This window comes from Triplophysa rosa, linkage group LG15 (assembly GCF_024868665.1).
Source record: "Triplophysa rosa linkage group LG15, Trosa_1v2, whole genome shotgun sequence".
Lineage (NCBI taxonomy): Eukaryota > Metazoa > Chordata > Actinopteri > Cypriniformes > Nemacheilidae > Triplophysa > Triplophysa rosa.
In genome coordinates, this window is record NC_079904.1 from 22,717,030 (window position 1) to 22,730,813 (window position 13,784).

General features: G+C 37.6%; 1 protein-coding gene across 2 annotated transcripts in view; it reads left to right on the plus strand.

The window, feature by feature from the left end:
- Positions 1-112: 112 nt before the first annotated feature.
- The window catches only part of enpp1 (ectonucleotide pyrophosphatase/phosphodiesterase 1), a 32,422-nt gene continuing 18,750 nt past the window's right edge, over positions 113-13,784 (plus strand). Inside the window, exons 1-14 of one of the 2 annotated variants that reach the window (XR_008964456.1) lie at positions 113-597; positions 2,065-2,137; positions 2,245-2,370; positions 3,630-3,755; positions 6,726-6,786; positions 8,030-8,127; positions 9,448-9,527; positions 10,134-10,253; positions 11,813-11,922; positions 12,586-12,651; positions 12,777-12,849; positions 13,118-13,226; positions 13,391-13,522; positions 13,637-13,668. Coding sequence is in view for 1 of the 2 variants with exons in the window: in XM_057353808.1 (XP_057209791.1) it covers positions 469-597; positions 2,065-2,137; positions 2,245-2,370; positions 3,630-3,755; positions 6,726-6,786; positions 8,030-8,127; positions 9,448-9,527; positions 10,134-10,253; positions 11,813-11,922; positions 12,586-12,651; positions 12,777-12,849; positions 13,118-13,226; positions 13,391-13,522; positions 13,637-13,668 (1,335 nt within the window). In the remaining variant the exon portion in view is untranslated. The remainder of the gene's footprint in view (positions 598-2,064; positions 2,138-2,244; positions 2,371-3,629; positions 3,756-6,725; positions 6,787-8,029; positions 8,128-9,447; positions 9,528-10,133; positions 10,254-11,812; positions 11,923-12,585; positions 12,652-12,776; positions 12,850-13,117; positions 13,227-13,390; positions 13,523-13,636; positions 13,669-13,784) is intronic. The other variant, XM_057353808.1, reaches the window with a different exon arrangement.

The window sequence follows — 13,784 nt, forward strand, 5'->3', positions numbered from 1 at the left end:
AATATTAGCACATTTCACAAAGCATTGAGCTTAGGGACAATCCAACAATGTATAGCACTGCGACGCTTTGTTTGTAAACTTTGCTCTTTTTTGACGTATCCGTTAGAAATGAACTTGTTTTAGTTTGCTATCTGCATGTACGTGCATGATCCTCATCTGTATCCTCGCGTGCTCCGCCTCTCCGTGAGCAAATTTGTTTTTAAACGAAGGCTGTTATAAATCACAGAGGTGTTACAAACACGTGACATCCACAAACACACAATGACAGATACTGCAATAATCGTCGACGTAACATGAATTTTCCGCTTTCCTCAGACGACAAATGCGGCGCGCGCGCCACCTCTCAGGTTACCTACTGTACTGCGGTCAGCTGGGCGGTACTTAAACTACACGAGCTACAAAGTCACTCACCAGGGAACAAAGTTCGAAATGAGCAAAAAAAACCTAGTAGAGATCCAGTAATCAGTAATGGATCCAGTTAAAGGAGACGAATGCATGAGCGAGCACGCGGCGAATCTTCTGGGCTCCGGACAGCAGTCCAACCGGACACATCAAAGCTCCAAAAGAATGTCAAGATACGTGAAAATCCTCGTTGGGGTAAGAGAAGTCTCAGCATGTCCTCTCGTGCGGTGCCGGTAGCTACTGACATCACTGTGGGTTATGTAATGCTAACGTTACTTTCTTTAAAATAGCTTATTAGTTCATTTTGTTTATGTATTAGGTGAGAGTAAGTTTACCAAATTATACACAGTATATATATGAGCAGGGCCGGTATATATTTAGTTGTAGATCATTTGCAATGCTATGCATTAAATGGAAAGGCTTTATTAAATGGGCTTTAAATGTCAAACGTGTTTTTAGGTTGAAAAGTAAAGGTTTTTAATGAATGGAAAGTAGACTGGTCTCAGAGCAGCTGAGGTTTAGCTCATGTGGCTGTACAGGAGGAAATGTTTACCATTAAGCAAATATCACTAATAAATAACAAGAAAAAGCCAGTTATCTGTAGTTCAGTCTGCAACAGTGTGTTGCTTTGATATTTGTTTAGCTGTTCTTACACCAAATAACCGGATAAATACCTGAATTTATTATTTATTAGTGAATGTGATATTTATAACAGCCCAATGTAATGTGCGTATTACGCACACATCATTCACACTAGCCTAATGCATGTTTTGGAAAGGTTTAAGGCTTTAGATGAAAGGTTGTGTTAAAGATGCTTTTTTCGCCCCCCAAGCAAATCTCTGTTGTGGTGGCGAGTTGGCAGATTCATTAACGAGGAAGGAGGTTGTTCTTTTTTAGAAGTTAATCACAAAAAACACTTGTAAATAACTCAACGTAACAGAGCTTACCATTTTTGGTTCCTAAGGAATTTTGAGAAAACTAACAGGGAAGGTTAGAACATGTCCTTGGAACATGGGAACCAAGAACCCGATCCCAACGGTCCCTGTAGGTTTGGGGAACGTTGAGGGAACGTTCTCTGTTTGCTTGATAGGCTACTCTGTGTTTTCAAACTCCTGTGATCTAATATTTGACTCGGTTGCAACCTCTGCTTAAGGCTAGAATGACATCAGAGGTCATTTCAAGTTAATGCAGTCCTCAGTTCTTTGTTAGTCAGAACAGTCTGAGATATTGAAAATGTTAGCGGTGAAACATCTGTATAAGATTAAAGCGGGGATTTAAGCACACAACGGCCTGGACAGATGCTTAATGTTGTCAAACACTGAAAAAGTGTCAACAAAATAACTATATGTATTTAAGGAAATGTTTTCCTCACAGTTTTATTTTGAAAGTGAATTGCGGCACATTTTGAAGTCCGTGTTTCCTGGGGTTTGAACCCATGACCTTGGCGTTATTAATACCATGCACGGGCTACTGGTTTACCGCTGCTGTTTTGTGCATTCCTGTCCAGCAAACATATTCGGCGCACGGAATGGTCCTGAAGCTCAGTCCATGTTTCTACTAACACCACATTCATTGATTGTATTAAAACAACGATTCATTCTTCACCGTATCTTATAAACGCATGTTCAGCACAGTGAGCTCTATTGTTTTTCTTCTGTACAGATCCTTCTGCTCTGCCTGCTGGCTTTAATTCTCACAATCATATTTATACTGAAACTTCACTGCGTTGAGAAAGGTATCGACTCGTCATGTTTTTATAATAAATCAACGTATACACAGTACAATTCTCGAGATTCTGCAGTTGTTTACATGCTTTTAACTTCATGTGTTTTTGACTGATAGTTAGCAGCTGTAAAGATCGCTGTGTGTCCAAAAGTCGTGATGCTAAAGCGGCGTGCTACTGCGACGCCGCATGTGTGAGTGAAGGCACCTGCTGTGTGGATTATGAGGAAGTTTGTGTGGAGCCAAGTAAGTGTCTCTCTGTTTCTATCTCTCTTCTTATTCAGTCCATTGCTCTCTCTCTCTCGTGTGTGTTGTTGGAAATATTTCTGCCGTCTCAGTTGACACGCAGTCTGAAACTGAAACGCAATGGAGTGATTTTCAGCCTCGAATCTGATTGGCTGACATAACCACCAAAGTAATGTTTACCAAATGCCACATTGATACGGTTTCAAAAACGAACCAAATGTGCCAAAAAAAGTTTGTCAATTTTGTTGTTCAAAAATACATTTCTTACTTCTGGATAAGCAGATTACTGCCGATCACAACATCTGCACACATTTCCCCCCGTATTAGTATATAATATATATTCTCTAGATAGTCTTTCTTTATTCATTTTAAACTTGTATTTTGTCCATTTGTATTCTCTGTATATATATGACGCTTACAAGCTAAACAGACTGTGGTTGGTCACATTACATCGGTCTTTTTCTTTCCAAGTGGGCGGTTCTCGGCCAAAATAAACTACAGTGTGCACTTTATATTCACAGTCAAGGTCTGGATACGTGGGACTCTAAATCAGAAAAAGAGACGTTTTTAACAGTTTAACTTCAGCCAACCGTGTTTGTGTGTCCGGGCGAAAAAAGAAACAAGGTTATATTAAACGTGTATGTACAGACACTAAGCGTTTAACCAGGGCTGAACCGGAACACCCCAGAAACGCCTGACTCCGCAAACACTACACACGAATGTCTGTTTAACACCCACCTGTTAAAAATTCCCTCCGTCAAGTGGCTTTTTCCCAAGTTTGGCCTCACAGACATTTTTTCCCCCGCATGTTTTGAGTCGGCTTTCCAACCTGCACGTCAAATATTCCTGCCCGTGGCGCCTGCTGTGTGCACTGCATGTGTGGAACGGGATGGGTGGACTTTGCTTTCATATGGTCAATTGCACATACAGGATCAGAGAGTTCTTTAACAATCATAAACGTTGCATGAATCGCTTTTGTGTCATTTTAGTTTTACATTTATGAAATGATTCATATTGCATGTACTTTATGTACACTTTTGACTGCATTTCTCTGTGAAGCGTCCATGTTATGAACCATGCTACTGTGATCCCTTATAATGGACTGAAATGTCTTATTTTTACTACTATATTTACTGTAAACCTTTTTGACTCCAAGGCCCCCATTGTATTCAACAACATTCAAAGGCCGCCTCCCACTCACAAAAATGCAATAAAGTATTTTTTAAAAGGTTTCACCATACACCATTCTGTTTTTCCAGCTCAACTCTGGACTTGTTCTAAATTTCGTTGTGGTGAGGAGCGTCTGCCGAACAGCCTCTGCTCTTGCTCAGCTGACTGTGTGAACACGGGCGACTGCTGTTCCAACTACAAGAGCACGTGTGAAGGTAAACAACATGCTTTGTTCGTATTCATTGTATAGATAGAAAACCCCTTGGGATAGGGCTTTGACTGACCGTCTGATTTGTTTTTGGAAGTCGATGCCTTCGTTGTTTTAAGAGCGACACGCACGCTATGCATCAGAATGGGAAAGAGATGCACAGGCCAACGGTGTTTTACATAGTGTTCACGAACAAGTCAAAGATCTTGCGACAGAAACTATGTGAGGGAGTTTATAACAACACATGCCGCATGGATCTGGCAGAGATGTTCAGTCATGCGTGTCCACCAGTGAAAATCCCAGCAAGAGCCACTGGTGCCATGTCATTACATTTACAAAATAAGAGATCAATCATATTTAGCTGTTTATTCTTGATTCCTGTTCTTTGGTTTAATAGTAGAGCTTTGCATTAGCGGTGTAAAGGTTGTAGGTTTGTCGCCCAGGGGTCGCACATATTAATCAATATATCTTGAAGTATACCTTGAATCCACTATAAGTCACTTTGGAGAAAAGTGTCTGCTAAATGTGTAAATAAAGAAATAATAGTGATAGTTCTGAGTAGGTACATAACAGTTGAACCACTAGCGCCGCTGTGACGATGGATGTGGTGTTCTTTAAGCAGTAAAGTTCACGCGCGGTGTTCTCGTGAGCAGTTGTTGTTCTTTCAAATATTTTCACGAAATAAGGTTAGTAAGTAGTTCACAGAAATAAACAAAAATGATAATTTTCCTAAATACATACCCATAAATAGTGAATAAAAGAAAACTGAAAATAATTTTTAAATGGTCTCCGCAGTTGTCGTCGTTGTCCTTCCGAACCACACTTTCGTGATTTTTATTTTCGTCATAGATCATTATTATTAGTCATCCTTTATGTTTGTCACTGGGTTTTTGCAAAATGAAACATTAAAAAGTATTAAAGGTGCCGTTCCCCATGATCCCAGTTTTCAAACTTTAGTTTAAGAGCCGCTGGAGTAGTGTTTGGCTATCAGAGGTTGTAAACATTTGATTGCGCTACGAGCTTAATTAATTTCACTTTCATCACAGTCCTACATCTGCTTACAATAATTTAGCTGCACACATTCTAAGATAACCAACATTCAAATAACAGCTTGCATGACTTTAACATCGCCTGTGAAAGCTGTTCTGTGTAACACACTGATATTGTGTATGTGTGCGCATACCTCTAAAACACTTCTATGAAACGTCCTTTGAAGTCCTGCTTGCTAATGTCTCCTGGTCAGTCTGCTTGTTTTATTATCCAACTTAGGTAAAACCAACACTTCTGTTATTAGTGTTACCATAACCGATTTGACGCCAATCGGCCCGGTGTCATATCCCTCGCCATAGTAAGAAAAACGGGCGAAACAGGAGAGTCCTTGCCATAGTGTGATCTCTAACCAAGATTGACATTTGCACATGCACTAGCAGACCTCCGTTACACTTCTCAGTTCTGATTGATCTGCGTGTTTTTAACTGATGAAGTGAAGCTGACGCCATTTACTGTTTATTGTTAAAAGCTAAAGCTTATGAATACTCCACACGTGCACTGAGAGGGGGACCGACCAATCACAACAGCCTGAGAAGCGGAAGCTCGCTGATATGGTGTGGGCGGGACATCTTCAGACACATGCTGTAAGCCGGGAGCCAATCACGACAGACCTTTTCAGCTTTACCAATCAGAGCGTTTCGGAAGGAGGGACTTTATAGAAACCAGAAAAAATCTGATCGTTTTGTGAGAAGAGGGACAGCGGCGAAGAATAGACTTGGAATATGTGAAATATAAAGCGTTTTTTGAAACTAGAAAGATGAACATTCATTGTTAAACACCCAAAACACATCACCAAAGCTTCGAAAACAGCCAAAGAACGGCACCTTTAAAATGCGCTTGACAACTTTGACAACACAATATTTAATTATTTAAAAATACAGTGTTTTGCTATTTTCTGATAAACAGCACTTTTGGACATGCAAGGTTTCGGAAGGACAGTGATGATATGTAAGTGAGAGTTGATGATCATTTACTTGCCATAATGTCCTTCCATATCTGTGTGACTTCATTTGAAAAATGATACAGAAATAACATAAAATGATCACGTAAGTATCCAACTCATCTGATTGTCCTGTATAACATGTATATTTTTATTCCTATGTTTTAAAGGGTACAGCGGCTGTAGACTTGTGTGGATGTAGACTTTTTCGGACCTTAATCTTCCATCGAATGACATTAAAAATACATTAGACTGTCCCCTTGAGTCTTTCCATAATTTACTTTATACACGGAATGCTGTGACACTACATTGAGCTAATGGTTTTTCTTTTGAGTTTTAACAGCGCATCTTTGTGGTAATTGTACAGGATTGTACTGCTTTAGGGATAGTCTGAAAGGGAGTGAGGAAATGAAGACAGCGTTTTCATGTTCGGCAGATCTGTCCCTTTAAGGATTTCTGGATAAACAGGATGAAGAATAACGCTGGAAATCACAGATGCCGGCTGTGTCTGCTTATAATTAGCTGTCTTCTGTTGTTAAAAGCCTGTGGGCTGGATCACAGGCGTGTCGTGTCCGAAAGTGCAGCAGACTTGATAAACACTCGGCCTGGATAATATCTCTGGTCCACGTGTTTACATTAGATGACTGGATCATGTCTGACTCTCAGAGAGACATGATGGAGTTCTCAGAAAGCATCAACTTGGACTTTCTTTCTTTTGCAGAACACAAAAGAAGATATTTTAAAGAATGTTTATAACCAAACATCACTGAACCCCATTGACTTCTTCCATTGTATGGACACAAAACCACAGAGACATTTCTAAATATCTTCCACAGAAGAAAGAGTCATATAGATGTACACTCATACGCTTTCATTTCTCCTTTTTCACTGTTCAGTCGGTACAAACTAAAGAAAAATAAAGAAAAGCAAATGCACCTGGACGGAGTTTTACACGACAGTCTTTCTCTTCCTTTTTTGTTCTGGCAGGTGAAGAGACGTGGCTCGATGAAGACTGTGAGGACATCCGAGCTCCTCAATGTCCCGCAGGGTAACAAACTCTTTTCTTGTTTAGAAATGAGATGTTGAATGGCAGGCCTGTGTTAATGCCAGCGCTGTGACCCGGCAATTTGCTGGAGTCCATCTACAGTAATGAGTCTTTGTGGGTTTCCAAGCTATATTGCATGTGTGAAGAAGTACTTAAGTCATTTGCAAAATTAGTGGCATCCAAAAGTCGAAGAATACTATTGACAATTTTTTGCAAGTTTATTTTGGGTTTTTAGTATTTTTTGGTAAAACCTGATGTAACCCCTTGAGAATTTTCTAAGGAAATCTGACCGGTGCAAAATCTGTAATGTTGAAATCCTAACCCGCCTCCCCCCCCTCCACTTCCGGCCTTAAAACAAGAACTTTTGGATCCCACTGTATATACACAGTATTAAACATCCCTTTAAATGTACGTAGAAGGGTTTAGGCGTGTGTGTGTTTATGTCTGAGTAAATGGACTGTGTGGTCAGTGTTGTCTTGTTCCAGTAGCTCTAATATAAACTTACCCTCAAATATATTCAGATGTGCTTTTCACTAGCATAAACACGAACAATCAACCTAATGAGCCTTATGTTTCCTTTGGAACTGTTTTTGCAGCCTTTTCAGATTCATTATTATTATAAGAATGCGCCACGACAACATTTGTTTCATGTCTTAGAATTCTGCAAATAATTTGAAACATGAAAACATGTCTAAGAAAATGACGCAGCGGGCTTGTACAATACAGTTTAGCCCTTAGCCATTCTATTTGCATTAAAACGTTTATAATAGGTTGATTTTTTACAATACTCATAATAGTGTGACACTTTACATACATTAGGCGAATGCTTTGTGGGTAATTCTGTTCTGTATTTCTAATGGCGCAATCTTTCATGCGAGGAATGATAATGTAAATGCTTTAGGATGGCTGGTTTGATGGGTCTGATGTGTGGGAGTAGAAACGGAAAATACTGATTTCACTTTATGGTGATGACATTACGAAGCAAAACATCTAACACAAAAACAAACTATACAGAGAGGAACAATGTGCCGTGTTTAAATCGAAAAGACTTGTCCATTTAGTCACTTATAAAAAAAACTAGAAGACATTGTGATCAAAGCAAGTAGAGAAAAATATTATATTATATATATAAATATTATTTGAAATGGTTTTTAATGTTTTTTCTGCAAGAGTAACTGCTGTTAAAGGGGATGTCTGCACATGCTATAAATAGCACACATTTAAAACCACAACTTTCTTTCCTTAGATTTTCCAAACCACCGCTTATCCTGGTGTCTTTGGATGGATTCAGGGCGGGATACATGGACTCTTACAGCGGCTTACTACCTGTCATCAACAAACTCAGTATGTCATACTGTAACTCCGTGTATGGTTTATACTTCCTGTTTACTGCATACTTCTGTGGTCGGTTATAACTTTTTTAAAAAGATTTAAAATTGTACCTTTTCTGTTGCTGGGGTGGTACCCTTATAGGTTCCTCTTTGTACCTTTACAGGTATACAACACATAAAATGTTGTACCTTTTTTTGGTACATTATTGTACACTAAGGACCTATTGTGTACAGTTAAAGGGGTCATATGGCGCGAATACGTGTTTTTCTGTGTCTTTGGTGTGTTATAAGTTGCCCATGCATGTATTAGACACGTACAATTTTTATGAAATAAAAATGAATGATTAAAGGGATACTCCACCCAAAAAATGAAAATTGTGTTATCATTTAGCCTACTCACCCTCAAGTTGTTCCAAACCTGTATACATTTCTTTGTCTGAGGAACACAAAGAAAGATATTTGGAAAAATGTCAGCAACTGACATTGACTACCATAGTAGGAAAAATTATTTTATCATTTTTTTGGTTCTGTTGAACACAAAATTTGATATTTTGAAGAATTTAGGAAAGCAAACAGTTCTGTCACCTTTGACTACCATTTAAATTTTCCCTACTATGGTAGTCAGTGATGTCCCAGAAATGTCAGTTGCTAACATTTTTCCAAATATCTTTCTTTGTGTTCAAGCAAACAAAGAAATTTATACAGTTTTGTAACAACTTGGTGGGGAGTAATTCATGACAGAATCTTCATTTTTGGGTTGAGTATCCCTTTACAGTTTGTATCTGCACAATCATATTTTTGTCCGACACATTCAAATCCAAATCTTTTTATAAGATAAAGAAAAACATATCACTCAAGTGTTCAAAAACTTTTGACTGGTAATGAATATTTAGAAAAATGATCTTTTTAGACTTATATCTACTGTAGTAAGTTTGAAATGAATTGTATTGTATACAGTATGTGTTTATTTATTGCTTTTATTTCTTGAATTCATGGGCTTGTATGAATGTTTTTCACTACTATAGTTATGTAGTTATAGATTGTAAAAAATGTAATTTTACTTGAGTTTTACTCTTTTGTTTCACAGAATGTTAACATATTTTTGAAATGCTGTAAAAATGGCAAATTACAGACATGGACTGGAAATGTACATGTAAAATGTACAATTTATTTTACGTCATTGTTATTTTACATTATTTTGCAATGCTTCATGCTTACAAAATGTTTAAAACAGTTCCTTTATCAAGAATTTAAAAGTTCCTCTTTCCATTACAGTAAAATATTGTCTTTCCTGTTATAAACTGGTCGAGATAACGTCATCTTGTTTCCTCAGAGAAATGTGGGACGTCTCCACCTTATATGCGACCTGCTTATCCAACCAAGACCTTCCCAAACCATTACACCATTGTGACAGTAAGTGACAGGTAGACATTCATCCACTATTGCTTATAAAGAGCTAAACGGACATGTCAACATGTAATGAAAATAATGATGTTAAATAGCTTTTGTGAATAAGGAAAATTGTCATAGAAATGTCAATAGAAATCTGTTGTGTTTGAGCTGAAAAGTGACGTTTTATAGACTGACAACACAGCACTGTTTCAGGGCATTTAGCCAAAACAACAGTCGTTGAACTGAACCAACCACATAGTGAAACCAGGAATTAATTATCATTTTAAAGGGTCAATCCGTAACTTTTTGGGTTAGAAATAAACCAAAATCATTTGAGCAAGTACATTAAAAATCAGTGTGTTACACACAGTAGCTTGCAGTTTCGTGTCTGAATCAGAGATGTTGATAGAGAGGCAAAAGTTACGAATTGCAGCTTTAAATAGTTAACTTTTTCGTTGACAGTCCAGCAGCTTATTTAGTTGTGTTACTCATCTGTTAGTTGAGCTTTGATCACACAGAGTTTTGTTGAAAACACATGAAATGAAAACTGTTAAATGAAACGTGTTTTTGTCACCCCAATGATTTCCAATAAGTGAAATAATTGTATGAATGGTTGTTTTTTTACAGGGTCTTTATCCAGAATCTCATGGAATTGTGGACAATAAAATGTATGATGTGACTCGCAATGCCTCCTTCAGTTTGAGAGCGGACGAGAAATTCAATCCCTCATGGTATCAAGGTGAACCAGTGAGTATATGCTTACCTACACATCCAAAACTTTCTACAGACCTCTACAGATTCTCGAAGCACAGTATGAAGTCATATGAGGCTGGAAGTTTCTGGGTTAAATATGGTCATGTCTATACTTCACATTTGTTTTGAAATATACAGGATATTTACTTGGTCCCTTTTGTGTTCCTGTTGGCTGGTTCACTGTTAAACCACGGTCAGTTTTTGTAGAGGATGAGCGGTGTTCCAGCAAAATAGTCACTTTTAATTTGTGTTGAAAGAACAGCACAGCGGCAAGCGTGCCAAGTATAAACACCTCATCTATTTAGGAAGAAAGGTGTGTGCTGTGCGTACTTTTGACACTTTTGCCTAAAATATAAACAAGGCTTTAGCTTTCCATTACTGAACTCAATACACACACATTATGAAAGACTGACAGCATGACAAGACACATGAAAACTGTGATTAAAATCATTTTAATCATATTTCTTTGCAGTATTTGAGGTCTGAAAAAATAAAGAGCATCTTTTCTGTTGTTTACCTGTTTCTCCCGTTTTCATTTTCTGCAAATAAATGTAAACAGACACAATATTTTTTTTGTAATTTGGGAGAAATATTGTTAGTAGTTAACGGTAGGAAACAAAATGACCATTTTAACAGAACACAGACGAGAGACCTATAAATAGTAAATTCTCTTCGTTTTTTACAGCTTCAAGAAAAAATGATTCAAAATTATTTTACTAATTTCATTCTGTGAATTAGTGGCCACATTTCTCCCAGATGCTAAATGACAATACTTTGCAAAATACTTAAGAAAACAAGTTCATACTCACGTTTAAACAACACAATACTAATATTTGTATGTGTATTTATAAAAAATAAATATAGATTAGAATAATCCTCAATGTTTTTACAACTTTAATGCGTCTTTACATTCTCTCAGTCTTTTACACTGCTGTTGGGTTACGTAATGTCATTCCTGAGGTTTCTTTCTGTTGACACTGAACTGGAATTGACACAATACATGCAGAAATGCTGAGTAAAGGCAAAGAGTGATGTCTTCGTTCTTTCCACGGCTGTATATTGTCCATTCAGGTTCCTTTGGTCTAGTTCTTTAACTATCTCAACTTGGGCAGGACAAAAGGAAAGTCGCACTTATCCACTGATGCTCTTGTCTCAGTTTTATCATCATCTGTATCTGAGTTCCGGTATATGGGGATAACAGGATTTGTTTAGCAATAAGTAGCTTTTGCCGTTAGCGTTTATGCAGTTTCTTGAGCTTTGAAATGTTGACATTAGACTGCAGTGACTGGATTTGTGGTTGCTGACTCTAAGCTTGACTGTGTTGTGCCAACAGTTTTCCCTTTTATAAAGGAACTTGATGACTAAATCCAGCTTCTCATATCTTTTCAAGATTGAATATGCACTTGACTGCCGTGGAAATGATGTCTCAGACGATTGACGCGTTTCTTCCGTGACACTGTTTTACGGAACGAGTCACTTATCTCTTTTCTGCAGTGCATCTTTTGTCTCGTGTGCAGCTAGATTCAATGCACTTCTCCTGTGATTGTCTGCAGATTTGGCTCACAGCCATGAAACATAAGCTTAAAACCGCGACCTTCTTCTGGCCTGGATCTGATGTGCAAGTCAATGGAAAATACCCAGATTTCTGGATGAAGTATGACAGGTGGATGTTTACACCAAAACATGGATCGTCATTGATATGCACTGGATTTCATTAGATACTTTACAAAACAAAGCAGTTAGTCACAATACTTTTTCACATTTTAAAATAATTTTACCCCCAAATATAAGTTCTTTCATCAGTTGCTCACCCTCATGTCATTCCAAACCTGTCCGTAAAAGAAGATACATTGGACAACATTGGTCCCCGTTGACTTTCATTGTATGGACACAAAACCACTATGACATTTCTTAAAATATCTTCTTTTGGGTTCCACTGAAGAAAGACTCGCATACAGATTTTGAATGACATGAGGGTGAATAAATGATGACAGAATTTTGAGTGTACTGTCCCTTTAAGGACCAGGTTACAATTAGATGTTTGCTGTACACTGCAAAAAAAATCACCTATTTCAGCATCCTGAAATTTAAGTTAAATCAAATTATAAGTCAGTTGAACTTCAATTATAAACTGACTTAAAAAATCTAGTTGTATTTAATCAGTTCAATAATTCAATTTCAACTGACTCGTAAAGATTATTTGATTTGACTTTTATTTAATGAAGTTTTTTAACTTAAGTTTTTAAGTTGGTTTTTACAGTGTGCACAAAAAAAGACATTTTCCTCTTCTAGTCTCACACAATGAGCAAAGATTTTTTTTTTTTAGGAGAATTTCATTCGAAAGCAGGGTGGCAAAGATATTTAATTGGTTGCATTTGCCTGAAGGACAGAGGTAACGCTATTTCATTGTTTTTCACCTTAATTTGTTGTTTTAATCTTAAGTTTTATTCTTTTCCATCTTAATGCCTGTGCAATATGAAGGAAAACACATGAAAGCGTCTGTAATGTTTTGTTTAGGCCGGACTTTTACACAGTATACATGGAAGAACCTGATTCTTCTGGACATAAGTTTGGACCAATGAGTAGCGAGGTAAAGCAGGATCACATGTTATATTACCCCAAAAATGTTTATTCTGTCATCGTTTATTCATTCAAACCCTGTATGTGACTCTTTCTTCGGTGGAACACTAAGAAAGATATTTTGAGAAATGTGCTTTTGTGTTCATACAATGAAAGTCAATGGGGTTCAGTGTTGTTTGGTTACCAACGTTCTTTGAAATATCTTCTTATGTGTTCTGCAGAAGAAAGAAAGAATGTGTTTTCATTCACAGTGGTGACGTCACATCTGTATGTTGCAGGTTATTGAAGCTTTATTGAATGTTGATAAAATGATTGGTCTGTTGATGGAGGGTCTCAAACAGAGACAGCTGCACAGATGTGTCAATGTGATTCTACTGTCTGATCACGGTGAGCACTGTGACTTTTCTTTATAACTTCTCACTGTATATTAATATGAAATATAATGGGCAATTCCAGTATTCCATACTGAACTTGTATGTCAATGATGCGCTTCGGTTAAATCACTGGTGTTTGAATAATATAATAAGAGAAGGAGGATTTTAAACATGCAGGCATGGAGGAAGCGTCGTGTGATAAAGCCGAGTACGTCTCCAAATATCTCACAAACATTGATGACATCACCGTTATCCAGGGCCCTGCGGCCCGGGTCCGTCCGAGACGTCTGCCTGATGAATTCTTCTCCTGTGAGTCTTTCCTGAATGATTGCTGTATATGTGCTGTTTTGTATTTATAAAAGTTGATCTCTGCGATGATGTTTAAATGTAAACCTCTTCTCTGTTCCTATGTTCATCATGCAGTCGATTATGAAGGTCTGGTGAAAAACCTCTCGGTATGAACGTCACAGTCTGTTTACATACTTTGGCTGGCTTTCCCGATTCAGTTTCAACTCGTCCTTGTAAGATCATCTAAACTCTGTCATTTATATAAAAAAATAAAATAAAGAAA